General features: G+C 44.5%; 2 protein-coding genes across 2 annotated transcripts in view; one reads left to right on the top strand and one right to left on the bottom strand.

The window, feature by feature from the left end:
- Window positions 1-9,685, top strand: part of LONP1 (lon peptidase 1, mitochondrial) — a 29,236-nt gene extending 19,551 nt beyond the window's left edge. Inside the window, exons 11-18 of the mRNA XM_036760947.1 lie at window positions 4,530-4,617; window positions 5,429-5,551; window positions 5,661-5,777; window positions 6,764-6,904; window positions 7,288-7,453; window positions 8,123-8,331; window positions 8,433-8,597; window positions 9,305-9,685. Of these exons, the coding sequence (XP_036616842.1) occupies window positions 4,530-4,617; window positions 5,429-5,551; window positions 5,661-5,777; window positions 6,764-6,904; window positions 7,288-7,453; window positions 8,123-8,331; window positions 8,433-8,597; window positions 9,305-9,469 (1,174 nt within the window). The 3' untranslated portion in view covers window positions 9,470-9,685. The remainder of the gene's footprint in view (window positions 1-4,529; window positions 4,618-5,428; window positions 5,552-5,660; window positions 5,778-6,763; window positions 6,905-7,287; window positions 7,454-8,122; window positions 8,332-8,432; window positions 8,598-9,304) is intronic.
- Window positions 9,686-10,133: 448 nt separating this feature from the next.
- On the bottom strand, window positions 10,134-13,233 carry RPL36 (ribosomal protein L36). Its single transcript, XM_036760958.1, has 4 exons — window positions 13,150-13,233; window positions 12,859-12,961; window positions 10,353-10,487; window positions 10,134-10,273 (listed from the first exon to the last, which is right to left on the bottom strand). The coding sequence occupies exons 2-4, from the start codon at window positions 12,949-12,951 to the stop codon at window positions 10,184-10,186; spliced, it is 318 nt and encodes a 105-aa protein (XP_036616853.1). The 5' UTR covers window positions 12,952-12,961; window positions 13,150-13,233; the 3' UTR covers window positions 10,134-10,183.
- Between the last annotated feature and the right edge of the window lie 4,531 nt (window positions 13,234-17,764).

The following is a 17,764-nucleotide window of genomic DNA, read 5'->3' as shown; positions in this document are numbered from 1 at the left end:
TAACTACATTTTGCTCCTTCCCAACCCATCCCGCTTTATTGAATTTTCTCCCTTGACCCTGTCCCCTTTCCAAAGTGTTTGTTTTGATTACCTCCACCCCCATCTGCCCTCCCCTCCATCATCCCCCTGCCTTTTATTTTTTTTTTTATCTTCCTCCCTCTTCTTTCCTGTGGGGTAAGATACCCAACTGAGTATGTATGGTATTCCCCCTCAGGCCACATCTGATGAGAGCAAGGTTCACTCATTGCCCCCTCACCTGCCCTCTCCCCTCCTCCCATAGAACTGCTTCCTCTTGCCACCTTTATGCGAGATCATCCACCCCATTCTATCTCTCCCTATCTCCCTCTCTCAGTATGTTACTCTCTCATCCCTTAATTTCATTTTATTTCTTTTAGATATCTTCCCTTCATCTTCAACTCACCCTGTGTCTGCTCTCTCTCTTTTACATCTATATATATATAAACACATATATATACATATACACATACATACACATACATACATATACACATAGATATATACATACATACACATTCACTTATATATATATATACATATATACATGCATATTCCCTTCAACTACCCTAATACTGAGGTCTCACGAATCATACTCATCATCTTTCCATGTAGGAATGTAAACAAAACAGTTCAACTTTAGTAAGTCCCTTGCAATTTCCGTTTCTTGATTACCTTTTCATGCTTCTCTTGATTCTTGTGTTTGAAAGTCAAATTTTCTATTCAGTTCTGGTCTTTTCACTGAGAAAGCTTGAAAGTCCTCTATTTTATTGAAACTCCATATTTTGCCTTGGAACATGATACTCAGTTTTGCTGGGTAGGTGATTCTAGGTTTTAATCCTAGCTCCATTGACCTCCGGAATATCGCATTCCAAGCCCTTCGATCTCTTAATGTAGAAGCTGCCAGATCTTGGGTTATTCTGATTGGGTTTCCACAATACTCAAATTGTTTCTTTCTGGCTGCTTGCAGTATTTTCTCCTTGATCTGGGAGCTCTGGAATTTGGCAACAATATTCCTAGGAGATTTCTTTTTGGGATCTATTTGAGGAGGCAATCGATGGGTTCTTTCAATTTCTATTTTGCCCTGTGGCTCTAGAATATCAGGGCAGTTCTCCTTGATAATTTCCTGAAAGATGGTATCTAGGCTCTTTTTTTGATCATGGCTTTCAGGTAGTCCAATAATTTTTAAATTATCTCTCCTGTATCTATTTTCCAGGTCAGTGGTTTTTCCAAGGAGATATTTCACATTGTCTTCCATTTTTTCATTCCTCTGGTTCTGTTTTATAATATCCTGATTTCTCATAAAGTCACTAGCTTCCACTTGCTCCAATCTAATTTTTAAAGTAGTATTTTCTTCAGTGGTCTTTTGGACCTCCTTTTCCATTTGGCTAATTCTGCCTTTCAAGGCATTCTTCTCCTCATTGGCTTTTTGAAGCTCTTTTGCCATTTGAGTTAGTCTGTTTTTTAAGGTGTTGTTTTCTTCAGTGTATTTTTCAGTATTTTTTTGGGTCTCCTTTAGCAAGTCATTGACTTGTTTTTCATGGTTTTCTTGCATCCTTCTCATTTCTCTTCCCAATTTTTCCTCTACTTCTCTAACTTGCTTTTCCAAATCCTTTTTGAGTTCTTCTATGGCCTGGGGCCAGTTCATGTTTTTCTTGGAGGCTTTTGTTGTAGGCTCTATGACTTTGTTGTCTTCTTTAGGCTGTATGTTTTGGTCTTCTTTGTCACCAAAGAAAGAATCCAAAGTCTGAGACTGAATCTGGGCGCGTTTTCGCTGCCTGGCCATATTCCCAACCAACTAACTTGACCCTTGAGTTTTTCAGTGGGGTATGACTGCTTGTAGACTTACGAATTCTATGTTCTACGTTTGGGGGGGAGGTGCCAGCTCTGTCAGAGCCGCACTCCTCCTTCCCCAAGGACCCCCAGTCCAGACTGGGCTTAGATCTTCGGCAGGCTGTGCACCCCTGCTCTGATCCGCCACTTAATTCCTCCCACCAGGTGGGCCTGGAGCCGGAAGTAACAACAGCTGTAGCTGCCCCACCTCCGCTGCCCCCGGGGCTGGAAGCCGAACCGCGAACTCCTTCCACTCCCGCAGCTTTTCCCACTAACCTTCTCTGCAGTCTTTGGTGTTTGTGGGTCGAGGGGTCTGGTAACTGCCGCAGCTCACATATTCAGGGCGCTAGGGCCCCCTCCGCCCGGCTTCTGGTCTGGATCGTCCACGCCGCTCAGGCTGGGCTCTGCTCCACTCCGTTCCCAGCTCCCAGCTCCGTGTGGAATAGACCTCGCCCAGAGACCATCCAGGGTGTCCTGGGCTGGAGCCCTGCTTCCCTCTGCTGTTCTGTGGGTTCTGCCGTTCTAGAATTGGTTCAGAGCCATTTTTATAGGTTTTTGGAGGGACTCGGGTACGGAGCTCACTCTAGTCCGTGCTTACCAGCCACCATCTTGGCTCCGCCCCCATTTGACTGTGATTTTATAGATCAGGAAACTGAGGCTCAGAAAGGTAAGGTGATTTGTCTAAGGTCTGTCTTGACTCCTGTGTCACCCCAAACACCTGCCACTGGGCTAGGGAACTGGAAACACAGCGAAGAGTTGTCTTCCTCGTCTCGGTGACCTTCATGCAGATGGCACTAGTGCTCGTGTGCAGCCCACTTATTCAGCCTCGGTCATTGCCACATGTTTAGTCAAGTCAGAAATGTGTTTGTTGAGAGCCTGCCTTGGGTGCCTACTCCTGTGTCATGAAGCACAGATGAGGATGGAGAAGAGGCAGTCTGAGACAATGGGAAGAGCACTGGGTTTGGAGGCAGAAGATAAAAGTTCAGATCCCTTGCATGCTGTACTTTAGGGAAGATTTGAAAAGAATGTCTAAAGTCCTGTCTTTCTAAACCTGTGATCCTCATGTAAGTCTTCCCTTAAGGAACTACTAGTCCTGTTGATGGAAAGGATATTCATTGAAATTTGGGTGAGGACTTGGCTTTGGTGAGGACTTTCCTGGCATTCTTGAGCTGGGCTTTGGCAAAGAGGTCAGCCTGTGACCTTAGGGGCTCCTATCAGCAAAATGAGAGGCTTGAATTAGATTAGGAGTTCTTGACCTGGGTTCTGTCAGCTTTTTAAGAAAAGTTATGATGACATATTTCAGTGTGATCTATTTCTTGTATAATCCTCTGTGTTTTAGTTTATGCATTTAAAAACAGTACCCTAAGAATCCAAAGGCTCCACACTGTCAGAGGAGGGTTGGGGCACCATGACACAAAGAAGACTTGGGAGCACTCTCTGAACTAGATGGACTCCTAAAGTCCTTTCAGCTCTGGCATTCTTGGCTCCCAAAGGAGTGACTGAGAGGGTAGAGGAAAAAGGCTACATTATGAAGATAAGACTTGTCCTGGCCCATCTTGATTTATGATGATATAACCAAGGCCTTTGGTTTGATGAGACAGCCTTTGAGAGGATGTGGGAAAATAACTCTTTGATGAAATTACCCAACTGATCAACGAATGACTTAAGCAAAGTCCTTGAAAAAACTGAACTTTGAGAACTGCTTTGCCTTATTATCCCTAAATGGGATAAGTCCCATTTCATATCTGTTCCCTATTTAATTGTGTAGCTGTTGCCAGTCAGGAATAAGGGTGGATTCCATTTTGAATTTGGCAGTGCATGGATTAGAGACTTGTTGAATAGGGGAAGGGAGGATCCCTTCCATCCAGGATGGATTTGGAAAATCAGAATCTCTGCCCTGTTGCCCACTGTCAGCCTCGTGACCTTGGACAGATTGCTTCCTTTTGAAACCTTGTACTTCTCTATAAAATGGAGCTAACAGCGTCCTTGATCTTGCAGGGTTTTTTGGAGGGAAATATTTGACAGGAATCCAGGAGGGTTAACTAATGTGTTGGTTGGGTGAGATATTTGGCTTAAGTCCTGTTACCTTTGGGTGGGAGTTGATTAAATATTTTATGAACTTCCATCCAAAGATCTCAAGTCCTCATGTGGAGAGCTCTGTGCTAGACACAACTGTATTTTTAAAAGATTTCATTATTACTATGACTGTCAACCATTTCATGTGCTTAGAGGCTTTGAGGTTTACCAAGTACTTTTCTCCTACAAGCCTATGAGTTAGGAAATGCAAAAATCTCAGATTTACAGAAGAGAAGAAACTGGGGTGCAGGAAAGCTATAAAGGAGTTGCCCATGTACACTAATTTGAGAGCCAGGATTTGAACTTGGGGCTCCTGATTCCACCGTTCTGGCTGGCTCTCTGAGACAATGGCAGAGCCACAAAATTAACCTTGTCTTCAGGCACGCTCAGTACCCATACAGTATAGGACATATAACAGCTAAGGAGTTAACGGGATAATATTGGAAACATTTGTTTTGACCTATTTTGTATATTAAATGGTCCTTTGAAATGTTTCAAAAGAAAGACACATTTGGGCTCCTCTTTACCCATTTCCCCCCAAAATTTAGTTCAGTTCAACAAGACTTTGTTTAAATTTTAACTCTGCTGTGGTCTCTCTTCTCTAGGAGGACATATGTTGGGGCCATGCCAGGGAAGATTATCCAGTGTCTGAAAAAGACTAAGACGGAAAACCCCTTGATTCTCATCGATGAGGTCGTGTGTCTGCCCCCTTGGAAAGCACTTCTTCTATCCCGTCTGGGGAGCCTGCTCAGAATACTTGTGTTGGGCCTAGGGAAAAAGCCAGGTGCCCAGGGGATGCATTTTCCACTAGGTTCAGCTTAGTAACTAGAAAAAGCTTGTGGAAATTAGAGTGGTAACGTCACCACCAATACTTTTGGTCAGATTCTGAGTCCTTCTTGTCCCTCACTAATGGACAACTGTGATACTTCCTAAGGGCCATGGAAAAGGAACCCCCATCATTTCCTAAGAGCTCATCTCTGCAGGTTGGGCAGCCTTTCCTCAAATACCTCTTGAAATAGGGAACTCAGTACCCAGTTAGCCCTTGGGGTAGAAATCATGTGGCAGGTAGAGCTATTACTTAGATCCAAAAGGTTGCATTAAAAGCCTTGGTTTTCAAACGAGCCCATGGTCTGGTTTATCAGCCAGGCTGGCACAGTTATGGATAGAGATTTCCCCCTATTCTTGTCACACAAGGAAATAGGAGTCAAGGTATTGCAATAGAGAGGAGCATTCCTCAGTGACAAGCTGGCCTAGGCTGAGAGCTTCATTTCTCTAGTATCCCCATTCTAAAGTAGAAATGGCACCAGTGACCTTAGAGTCTCGGAGCTGGTTGGACTGGACTGCACTTACCTTGGTCAAGTCCTGTAAGTTGTTTGAGCTTCAGGGTCCACATCTCTACTGAGGGTTTGGGTTAGATACTGTATTCCTTTCAGTTCTAAAGCTTAGAGTCTGCTTCCCATAAGTGGAGAGAGGTACCAACTGGATCTTCCACAATGTGCTGCAGGTGGATAAGATCGGGCGAGGCTACCAGGGAGACCCCTCTTCTGCATTGCTTGAGCTTCTAGATCCAGAGCAAAACTCTAACTTCCTGGACCACTATCTAGATGTCCCAGTGGATCTGTCCAAGGTATTTATCTTTCTACCATAGGCCACAAGCCACTGAGTCCTGATGGACCCATGGCTATGCTTGGATTAGAATAGGGTACCATCTGCCTTATGGGTCTGGCTTTCCTCAGGTTCTGTTCATCTGCACAGCCAATGTTATAGAAACCATCCCTGAGCCCCTGAGAGACAGGATGGAGATGATCAACGTCTCTGGCTACGTGGCTGAGGAGAAACTAGCCATTGCAGAGGTGAGATAAGTTCCGAGTGTTTGTTCTTCCTGTTTCCTGCCCAGCCTGATGTGGGAACCATAGTCTTTTCCCCCAGCCTTTTCCTGGGGCCTTGGGTGTTAGGCTACTGGAGCTCCCATGGGTACCACCTTTTGCCCCTTACAGCTGCCTAGTTTCCTCTCTAAATACCCCGGGGTGGGGAAGTGCATGAGGTCTTGTGATCACTATCCACTTCGCCAAGCTGCCTCCCAGGGTCCTCTTCCTCATCTAATCACCTGTCACTTTGTATCCTAGTCCACACCTATGTATCTTGCTGGGTATTCATTATTCACAGATAGAGTTACTTGTACAACGGCTTCATTTATTTGGGTATGAATTAGATTAGCTAGCCCTTGAGGCTCCAATCTGAAGTCTTAAGATTTTGTATTTTCAGTGAAATGAAGGATAATTTTGTGGTTGTTGAAGCTTGACTGGTCATTTGTGGCATTGTCCTGTTGAGTGCACTGAATCTGGAGTCAGAGTACGTGCATTTGCATTTCCACACGTTCCCATCTAGCTCTTGGCCTGGGCAGGTCACCTCACCTCTGTGGTCGCTTTTCTGTTGTATGTAAAATGAAAATTCTTGCACTCTCTCACAAGTTTGTTGTGAGCAAAATAAAACTCCAAGTGTGAGCTACTGAGAGGTTGAAGCACCACAGAAATATAAACAGTTCATTCCTGTTTGAGGCATTAAGCTTTTCACTTGGACTCCAGACTGACTGCTCCCTCTGACACCGGCTGTCATTACTATCTTCAGGTATCTGGGGTGTGTGACCAAGGAAGCACCGTGGCCACTTGGGAGAAATGCCAGCATAGAGTGGATTCCGGCACTGGGCAGAAAGGGATAATTAATTTCCAACTCTTAATGTTCAATGAAATGAGGGAGGAAGTATAACAGATGGCAGGATTCTTCCCTTTCTTGTTCCCCCAGCACATACGTTAAGTTGATGAGTTGGTTTTCCTTTCAGCGTTACCTGGTCCCTCAGGCCCGAATCCTGTGCGGTCTGGATGAAAGCAAGACCAAAGTCTCATCAGACGTGTTGACCCTTCTTATCAAGCAGTATTGCCGAGAGAGTGGTGTTCGAAACCTACAGAAGCAGGTGGAGAAGGTGAGCCTTGGGGTTGTTCAATTCAGCCAGCATTGACGGAACTCTTACTTTGTGTTAGGCACAAACAACCTAAAGGGTCAGGAAAGGCCTCATGGAGGAGGGCCTGTTGACCCCTGGACAGAATGGCCAGAGGGGAGATCATCTGAACATTCCAGCATGGAGGGACCACCCATGTGGGGGTACCGGGGCACAGGTTGGGGTGAAGGTGGTGGGGAGAGGGAGAGAGGAGTTGCCTTTTTTGGTTTGGGGCAGTAGAGCCAATAAGCATCTTAAGCAGAGGACTAACCTGATCTGACCTCCCCATTGTCTCCCTACCCGCAATCTAATAACCTATTTGTGTCAAACTAACTGGTGAAATTCTTCCTTCCTTGCCCTTTCCCCAGATGTTAAGAAAGTCTGCCTACAAGCTAGTCAGTGGGGAGATGGAGTCTGTGGAAATAACACCCGAGAACCTACAGGACTTTGTAGGGAAGCCCCTCTTCACTGTGGAGCGCATGTATGATGTGACACCACCAGGCGTGGTCATGGGTCTGGCCTGGACAGCCATGGGTAAGATAGGGAAAGAGGTGGGGCTGATGGGTAATGGTCCTTTGTGAAGGACAGCTGTTTGTAAAGTACCGTGCCAGGCATTAGGGAAGTGGAGCCCTTTGGGTGGTAGACACAGATGATTATAATACGTATCATGATCCTTAGAGGTGGAAAGAGCTGAGGTGAAGTCTGGAGTGGGAGAGGTGAAATCAGGGAAGGCTTTTTGGAAGAGATGGTGTGAGTTAGCCCTTAAAAGATGAGTAGGAATTGCAGTAATGAGGTGAGGATCACAGCTGTTCGAGGAACTGCATAAGCAGGGAGAGGCAAGAAAGCACAGCCTGTTTATGAAGCACGTGGTCCAGGTTGGCTGGGAGGGGTTTGAAATGATGAGGACCATTTCTTCCTCATAAGACAAGAAGAGTGAACCAGGTGTGGTGGGCATATCAGGCTCGAGCAGCTCTGTGACCCTGGGCAGTGCCATCAGTCCTGCTGCAGAATTAGAGTGGATCTGCACTCCTGAGGGAAGTTGGCTTGCTGGGAGTTTTCCCTGTACTATTGAGTTACATAAGTCCAGTCCAAAACCAAACCACAGTAGGAAACCATTGAATGCCCCCAGTGCAGCCAGGACATGGTCATAATTAGCAGTGTTTAGCTCTGAGCCTGATCAGATGGTCTCTTTCCCTGCCTCAGGAGGCTCTACCTTGTTCATTGAGACCTCACCACGGCGCCCCAAGGGAACAGACAGCAAAGATGGAAGCATAGAGGTGACAGGTCAGCTGGGGGAAGTCATGAAAGAAAGTGCCAAGATTGCATACACATTTGCCCGGGCATTCTTAATGCGTAAGGACCCATCCAACGATTTCCTGTTGGCCTCACACATCCATCTGCATGTGCCTGAGGTAAGCATACAGCCCAGCCCACACCCCCACCCCTTCTTGTCCTCAAACCCCTAAACCCTGCCTTTGCACCAACCCACAAGCCCCCGTCCTCTTCTTCACAGGGTGCAACCCCCAAGGATGGCCCCAGTGCAGGCTGCACCATTGTCACTGCACTGCTCTCCTTGGCCATGAACCAGCCCATTCGGCAGAATGTGGCCATGACAGGGGAGGTGTCGCTCACTGGCAAGATCCTTCCTGTGGGAGGCATTAAGGAGAAAACCATTGCAGTAAGTGCTTGAGACTGCTGGACTCAGAAGCCATGAATACAAGTTCTGGTTCCAACTCTGATTAGCTCTCTCATTACCTCTCTTCACTTCTCTGGTCCTTAAAATGGGTGATGTTACTTTATACTACCTGGGTGGGGAGGTGAGGGGGTTTTCAAAAGCCCCATAGAAATGGGAACGGTCATGGTGTTGTTTCCTCTAAGTCCTCTGGCCTAGTCTTCTGCCTTAAGGCAGGTAGTGATGTTGCAACTGAGGTCCAAAGTTGACTTAATTCAACACTTATTAAGCACTTCATGTGCAGTGCCCTATGGATAGAACAAGGTATCAGTTCCTGGCCTTAAAGCTAACAAAATCTTGTGTTGGTGGTGGGGCTAGAACCCAGTGTTTTTTCACCAAACATTTTTATTTACATGCTTATTCATCAAGTTTTAGTTGATGTTACTCCCCCATGCCCTATTATGCCAAGATTTTGGGGGAAAGAGACAGTGTCAGTCCTCTCCCTGGAGAAGCTCGCTAACTAACTATTCATACTTATTTTCTCTCCTGCTCCAAGCATTCATTGGTTCCATGCCACTTAAAAGGATTGTGTCCAGATTCTTGCTTGGTGATTTTTATTGTTGGGGCCTGGGCATTAGGATCCCAACACAGGTGCCAGCCTGAGTTGGCCCCCATCAGAGCCTTACTCCTGATTTTGTTCATTGCCCTTGTAGGCCAAAAGAGCAGGAGTCACCTGTGTCATCCTCCCTGCAGAGAACAAGAAAGACTATTATGACCTTGCAAGCTTCATCACTGAAGGGCTGGAAACACACTTTGTGGAGCACTACAATGAGATCTTCGACATTGTTTTTCCCCACGAGGAAAGTGTGGAACGATGAACTTTCAGATTCTAAGGGGAGGGAAGCTTCAGCCAAACAAATTCTCAAGGTTGGCATCACAGACAGAAGTTTTAAGGATCAGTAAAGCTGCTAGACCGCCAAGGAAACCCATTCATGATGGTTTCATACATAATTATAGCTTAGAGAGCAATTTATAATTTAGAGAAGGCCTGTTGTGCTTGAAAATATAATTTATGATAAAAATCATTTCCAATACTGGTGTTTGCCCATCTTTTTCCTGATTTTAACACATCATCAATTTATCAGACTGAAGGTACTAAGGGGTCCACTCCATCTCTGGTGCTTAACAGTGCCTAGCCTATAAAAAAGCACTTAATAAATGCTTGTTTTGGACCTTATCTCAAGGCCCTTGCTCACCAAAGGAGATTGTCCTCAAACCACCATCCTTTTGTGCTCATATATTCTTAGTTGTCTTTCCTTTTTACCCATTCTTTTAAACCTCAATTCAAAACAAGCCCTGGCAAGAACAGCATTTGAATCCAATTTATTACCAAGCCCAGAACTCTGTGTGCCTACCATCTACTGTGCTGCCAAGGGCCAGGGCAGTGCTTTCTCTACATTTCCCACCCCCCAAATTCTTAAAGTGTTTGACAAAAGTTTGTTCACTATGTTTGTTCAACAGATCAGGTCCATAACACAAGCCTATTTGTCAAATCTTTATTGGGTAAGTGGGAAAGATTGGCAGGGTCCAGTTTAGTCCTTCTTGGCAGCAGCCTTCCTCATGGCAGCTAGGACGTTGCTGAGCTCCTCTCTCTTCCTCTTGGCCCGGATGTGAGTTCCCACCTAACACACACAAAAAAAGGACATCAGAGGGGGGGATGTTCTGCATACCCCCCCTAGACCCCCAGGAACTCACACCTACCCTTTTTTTGATGAACTTAAGGGCTCTCTTATCCTTAGAGACCTTTAACAATTCCATGGCACGCCTCTCATAAGGGGCAAATCCACACACTTCCCGGATCATATCTCTCACAAACTTGGTGTGTTTGGTCAAGCGCTATTAAAAGACAAAGGTTTGATCAGGCCCTAAAAGTACTACCATGAGATGAAAAAGATACCTTGACCTCTGGGGAAGAACTTTATTTTTGTATCATCCTGGGAACCAAGGACACAAATAAATGATCAATGAATTTATGTTGAAAACAAGGTAAATAAATGCTTATTTAATCCTAGTTTAGTTATTTACTGGATAACCTTAGCATATAATTTACTTTTTTGGACCTTAATTTAATTTCCTCTGGAATATAAAATGGGCTAGAGGATTATCAAGTCCCTTTCAGTTCTAAATCCCATAATCCCTATTTTGTAGCTATAACTTAATATGAGTCATTAACTCAAAAATCTAGTGCTTTTTCCGATGCCAAACTGCCTCTACACCACCTCTAAGATGGACCACCCTTGAGTGGTCACCAACATATTCCACACTAACCTGTCTCTTACCTCTAAGATGGACTACCCTTGAGTGGTCACCAACATATTCCACACTAACCTGTCTCTTACTAGAGGTCCCTGCAAGGAAGAGACCTCTGGCTGCCAGACCTTGATTACTTACACAGCCCCACACCAATATGAATGACTTTAACCAGAACTCAAGGTAATCCTTCCAGAAAATTCTCTTTACCAGTGAAATCCATGACTCCATCTGATCAGTTGCCAATTCTTGTCCATTCTATCACCGTTAACATCGCTTCCATCCCTTGTCCCTCTTCTCTCATTTCGAGCCATCACCCTAATTCAGAACCTCATCATCACCTTTTGTTTGGACTATTACAATAGTCCTTGTTAGTGCTCTCATTCCATTTTCCACACAGCTCCCATATTGATATTTCTAATGCAGAAGTGACCATGTCCCTCCCTTTGCTCAAGGAGCTTCAATAGCTCCCCTCTTGCTTTCTAGGACAAAACAAACTCCTCTATTTAAATCAACTACAGTCTGGCACCATCGGATTCATTTCTTTCCCTGAATTCAACATTCCAGTTCAACTGGCCTACTTCCTGTTTTGAGTACTCCCCCCAACACTCCAGCTCTGAGCCTTTGCCAAAAGAATTAGAACAGCTAGCTTCTTTACTAGCACAGCTCAGGGACTACTCCCTACATAAGACCTTTCATGATTTTAAAGTGTTCCACTCCACTCCAACCCCCAAAACAACTGGTTTACATACTGTACACATGTGCCCTTCCCCCCAATTAAACAAGCCTCTTGAGGGCAGGTAATTTTATTTTTGTCTCTGTATCCTTGCTAACAGTGAGCACACAGAAAGTGCTTGTTAAATGGAAACTACGAAACAGGCCATTAATCTCTACAGACTTGACCCGGCTAGCCCAAGCACCGAGTGGCCTAGTGCTTAGAACACTTGCCTCGGTTTGAATCCCTATGTGATCACATAACCTCAGAGCCTCAACTTCTTTCTCTATAAAATTTACACTACCTATTCCACAGGCTTGTTGTGAAGAAAACATTCTGCTTACCTTAATCAGAGTGTGATAAAAAAAAAATTCAGAAATGCCTAGAGAGTTACCAAGAGGTTCTAGACCTGGTCATTCACTGAACAAGCATGAAGAACACCATTCTGGCTCTATGGAGGCAAGGGGTGGGGGTGGGGGGAATGGAGAATACACAACTGCTAAGGTACTAAATGTAAGAACTAGTAATAAATAGGTCATCTATCCTGCCATTAAAACTTCCACTTACTGATGCAGCCCGGACTATTTCAGGGAAGTGCTACAAATGCCAAAAAATAACCACAATAAATCTAAGGCCGGATGTGCCAAGAACACAAAGCATACCAGACCGCGGACTCTTGTGGGCTTAGCAAAAACAAATCGAGAAAGTCGGCTATTCCGAGCTCCCTATTTCTCCCACTGCAGAGCCTCACAAAAACTCTTCTACGGACACTAACGAAAAAGCACCCGATGCATTTGGTCTGTATTTCCGGCAGGCCTGTCTACTGGGGCATAGGCTGCTATTTGGGCACCGCCACCCAGTCATCAGGCCTGTTCATGCAGAGCAGGGAAGAAATGGGAGAAAATTATGGTTACGCCAGGTCCGACTACCCCTGGCTATTCTATGAGGGACTAGGCCTCTCTGGGCCTCGATACCTCCTTTTATACAACGCAGGAGACCGGATTAGGGGTCTCTAAAGCCAAGATCCCTGAGTTAATGCTAAGTAGGGCAAGCACAGCGACTCCCCGAGCCGATTCCCTCAACCCTGCCCCCATCCCGGTCTCTCGGGGCCACGTGCCCCCGGCAAACCCCGGGCCCCTAGCCCAGGCACCCCTGCGCGTACGCAAACCGAAGGAGTCCCGCCGCCACCCCCCCCCATCCCCCGTCGCCCCTTGTGCTCGCCGGACTCGGCTTTCGACTCACCCCACGGCGGCGGCAGTGTCGCGGCTTCGAAACGTTTTTGGTAACTTTGTGGCCCTTGTTAAGGCCCACGGCCATGGGGTATCGGATGGCCATGGCTGCGGCGCTGTGGAGGGAGACAAGAGTAATCGCAGAAAGCTCCTTGGGGCCTCCCGGACACCCACCCGCCTCCCTAAACCCGTGGCCCCAAGAGCCCTTGCCCCTCCCTTCAGGCTGCTTTCGGGACTGGGGTGGGGAAGCGGTATGAGCCGCGGATGGCACCGGATTCCCCGGTAGCACCCTCTAATCACCTACCGTAGCCCCAACGGCAGCCACAGCAGAAGGAAGGAGAGAGCGTTGAACTCTGGGATATGTAGCCTCTACTTCCTGGTCTTCCAGAGGCAACGAGTGAGTAAGGGAAGAACGTCCCTCCCGACTCTATGGACGCTCTAGCCGACCTGGTGACTGCCCCCTACTGGAGCTCGTCAGCATCGTGAAGTCTAAAACTCCGCGACTTTTTCGCCTTGCACATGCGCATAGAGTCCTTGGGTTTCCTGGGCTTTGTAACTCCCCTGAATTTGACAAGTTTGTGCCTTGAATTTTGAGTCGCAGAATACCTAGAGACTATTACCTCTCCCTCAGGGAATGGATAACGTGCTTCGTCAAATGCCCTCTGGAGACATGATAGATCATGTTCTTAAGTTCTTAAGTTTTCCAAAATGTTTTCTTCCTTCCGAGGTTGTTGTCCTTGTACAAACGGTTTTAGTTCTGCTGCCTTCTCTGTTAGCAGGTCTTACCGGGCTTCCCAGGAGTCTCTGAAATCATCTTTTACTGCGCAATCATATTCTGTTCTATTGATAAACAATAATTTGGTAAGCCGGTCACCAAATGATGAGTACCTCTTAAGACTCTAGATTTTTCCTCTTTTTATATATTTTTGCCCTTTGAATCTCCCTTTTAGGATCAGCAAGTTTGTTTTGCTTGCAAAAATAGTCCCTCCTCCCAGTCTTTGCCGCTGGTTTCTCTGTTGAGAATTATGCATTTTTTAAATTTTACCTTGTTAGAGAAGATTTAGGTGCTGTTTTTATTGTATTACTATTACATGCTTATGCATCTGAAAACCGTTGTTGACATTTTGCTCTTCTAGTCTAGACAGGTACCGTTCCTTCCAATGTCCCTGAGTCTCATACAGTCCCTCTTTTCCTTCGAGGCAGCCAAAGTATCGCCTTCTACAGGAAGCCTTGACCAATACCCTCAGCTTCAGGTGCCTTCCCTCTGACACTACCTTGTGTTAAATGACTTTATATTTATCCTCTACAGATTTACCTACATTAATATATAGTCTCTTCTTTGACATAGGTACTGCCTGTGAGACCCTGGGCAAGTAAACTCACCTCTCTGCCACAGGTCTACTCTCTCAAAATCTGCATTTCAAAAGGTGTTCGCTAGCCTTAATAGGTGGCGTTTTGTGCCTTGGGAGTTCCCAATACCAATAAAATCACAGGAAATAGCCCATATCCCCACCGAAGGAATTCTCTTCTTAGAATGAATATAAGCTCTGTGAGGGCAGGAATCATTTCATTCTTTGTATTTGTGTCCTCAGCTCCTAACCCAGTGCTTGCAGCTTAGTAAATGCTTGTTGATAGATTGACAGGTTTATTGATCCGGGGTAAAGAAGGCATGTGGTAGGTACAGTGGATAGAGACCCCAGCCTGGAGTCAGGAGGATCTGAGTTCAAATATGGCCTCAGACACTTAGCAGCTGTATGACCCTGGGCAAATCATTTAACCCTGTTTGCCTCAGTTCCCTCATCTGTTAAACAAACCTCTCCTCCAGTATCTTTGCCAAGAAAACCTCAAATGGGATCACGAAGAGTCAGACATAACTAAACAACAACAACAAAGAAGCTTCCCAACCCTGGGACTCAGTTTCCCCATCTAGAAAATATCATCCTATGAAGTGGGGAGAAATGGGCTACAGGGCATGGTGGGATAAAGGGGGTCCCCAGCTCTCCGGGATCCCCTGGCTACGAGGCTTCCTCCATAGAACCTAAAAGGACAAAGCCACACTTGAGAGATGGCTAGGCAGTGCAATGGATTAAATATGAGACTTGGAGTCAAGAAGGCCTGAATTCGAATCCTCTTCTTAAATGCTTACTACCTGTGTTACCATGGTCCAGTCACAATCTCTTTCAACCTCAGTTTTCTCATCCATAGAATGGGAAAGATGATAGCAGCAACTTCACAGAATTTGACTGGAGAGGATCAAGTGAGGCAGTAAACATTAAACCGTTTTTTAAACTTTAGAGTACGACATGAATGATAGCCCTCATTATCATTCCCTGTGGCCTTTGTGGTGCCCATGCCAAGATTAGCAGTAATAATAACAGAGATAGCTAGCATTTTACAGTACTTTAAGTTTACAAAGTGCTTTACAGATATTATCCTTAAAATAACCTAGGGAGTTAGGCACTATTAAAGTTTTGAGTTCCAGATTCTATTCCTCCCTCCTGTCTCCCCTTCTCCTCCCCCTCCTCAGATGGTAAACAACCAGATATAGGTTATACAGGAGCAAGTATGGAAAACATTACCATATGAGTCATTTTGTACAGGAAAGCTAAAAGAAAAGAAAACGAAAATGAAAAAAACAAAATGAAAAATAGCATGCTTCAGTCTGTATTCAGTCCCTATCGGTTCTGTCTCTGGAGGCAGATGGTATGCTTCATCATTAGTCCTTTGGGATTATCTTGGATCATTGTATTACTAAGAATCGCGAAGTCATTCACAATTCTTCATAGAATAGTATTGCTGTTATTGTGTACGACATTCTCCTGGTTCTGTTCACTTCACGATGCATCAGTTCCCATAAATCTTTCCAGGTTTTTTCTGAAATCATCCTGCTTGTCATTTCTTACAGCACAATAATTTTCCATTACAATCATATACCACAGCTTGTTTAGCCATTCCCCAGTTGATGGGTATTCCTTCAATTTTTAATTCTTACCTACCGCAAAAGGAGCTGCTATAAATATTTTTGTACAAATAGGTCCTTTTCCCTTTTTTGGGGTGTCTTTGGGATATAGGCCCAGCTGGATCAAAGGGTATGCACAGTTTTATAGCCCTTTGGGCATAGTTGCTCTCTAGAATGGTTGGATCAGTTCACAACTCCACCAACAGTGTATTAGTGTTCCAGTTTTCCAACATCCCTCCAACATTCAACATTTTCCTTTTCCAACATCCCTTCAACATTCAACATCTTCCTTTTTTGTCATATTAGCCACTCTGACAGGTGTGAGGTGGTACCTCAGAGTTGTTTTAATTTACATTTCTCTGACCAATAGTGATTTAGAGCATTTTTTCATACGACTATAGATAGCTTTGATTTCTTTATCTGAAAAATGCCTGTTTGTATCCTTTGACATTTATCAATTGGGGAATGTCTTGTATTTTTATAAATTTTACTCAGTTCTCTATATATTTGAGAAATGAGGCCTTTATTAGAGATATTTGTTGCAAAAAAAAATTTCCCCCAGTTTTCTGCTTTCCTTATAATTTTGGTTGCATTGATTTTGTTTGTGCAAAAGCTTTTTAATTTTATATAATCAAAATTATCTATTTTACATTTTGTAATGCTCCCTATCTCTTCTTTGGTCCTAAATTCTTCACTTACCCATAAATCTGACAGATAAACTATTCCATGCTCCCTTAATTTGCTTGTGGTTTCACCCTTTATGTGTAAATCATGTTCCTGTCTTGACCATATCTTGGTATATGGTGTGAGATGTTGGTCTATACCTGGTTTCTGCCATACTGTTTTCTAGTTTTCCTGGCAGTTTTTGTCAAATAATTAGTTTTTGTTTCAACCATTTGGATCTTTGGGTTTTAGATTGCTATGGTCATTTACTATAATGTAATTTTCTACCTAATCTATTCCACTGATACGTACCAGATTGTTTTGATAATTATCACTTTGTAATACAGTTTGAGATTTGGTGTGGCTAGACCTCCCTTGATATCCTTGAGCTTTTGTTCTCCCAGATGAATTTTGTTATTATTTTTTCTAGCTTTATAAAATAATTTTTTGACAGTTTGATTGCTATGGCACTGAATAAATAGCTTAATTTAGGTAGAATTGTCATTTTTATTATATTGGATCAGGCTACCCATGAGCAATTAATATTTTCCCAATTGTTTAGATCTGACTTTATTTGTGTGAAAAGTGTTTTATAGTTGTGTTCATATAGTTCCTGGGTTTATCTTGGCAGATAGACTCCCAAGTATTTTATATTGTCTACCGTTTTTTTTAAATGGAATTTCTCTATGTCTTCCTGTTGGACTTTGTGGGTAATGTATGGAAATGCTGATGATTTAGGCAGGTTTAGTTTGTATCCTGCAACTTTGCTAAAGTTGTTAATACTTTCAAGTAGTTTTTTAGTTGATTCCCTAGGATTTTCTACGTATAACATCATGTCAACTGCAAAGAGTGATGGTTTTGTTTCCTCATTGCCTATTCTAACACTTTCAATTCTCTTTTCCTCCCTTACTGCCATAGCTAGCATTTCTAGCACAGTATTAAATAATAGAGGGGCATCCTCTATAATTAATAGAAAATGGGCATCCTTGCTTCACCTCGATTACATTGGGAAGGCTTCATCCCTGTTTTCCAGTGAGTAAGGTGAGACAGAACCAGGTTGGTAAATATCTGAGGCTGCGCATCCTCCGCAGCTCTGCAGCCCTGACCAAGACTCTACTCCCAGGACCTTCCTTAGCAGCTGAGGTCCAAGCCCACCGGAAGAGAAGACCAGAAAGACTACAACTCCCAGACGCCCTAGCGAGGGCTCCTAGTGTCCAGTACTACATCTCCCAGATGCCTCAGTTGGGGGCAGGCCCCCGGTGGTGGCCCGTACTACAACTCCCAGAGGCCTGAGCTC

Source organism: Trichosurus vulpecula, chromosome 1 (assembly GCF_011100635.1).
Source record: "Trichosurus vulpecula isolate mTriVul1 chromosome 1, mTriVul1.pri, whole genome shotgun sequence".
Classification (NCBI taxonomy): domain Eukaryota; kingdom Metazoa; phylum Chordata; class Mammalia; order Diprotodontia; family Phalangeridae; genus Trichosurus; species Trichosurus vulpecula.
Note: the sequence above shows the minus strand (reverse complement) of the source record. Positions and strands in the feature narration are given on the sequence as shown.

Excerpts from the sequence above, each read along its gene's own strand:
- RPL36 (XM_036760958.1), bottom strand. The coding sequence starts at position 12,951 with ATGGCCATCCGATACCCCATGGCCGTGGGCCTTAACAAGGGCCACAAA. Across the intron at positions 10,488-12,858 it reads GACACTGCCGCCGCCGTGGG|CGCTTGACCAAACACACCAA; the intron begins GTGAGTCGAAAG and ends GTCTTTTAATAG. Across the intron at positions 10,274-10,352 it reads TTAAGTTCATCAAAAAAAGG|GTGGGAACTCACATCCGGGC; the intron begins GTAGGTGTGAGT and ends TGTGTGTGTTAG.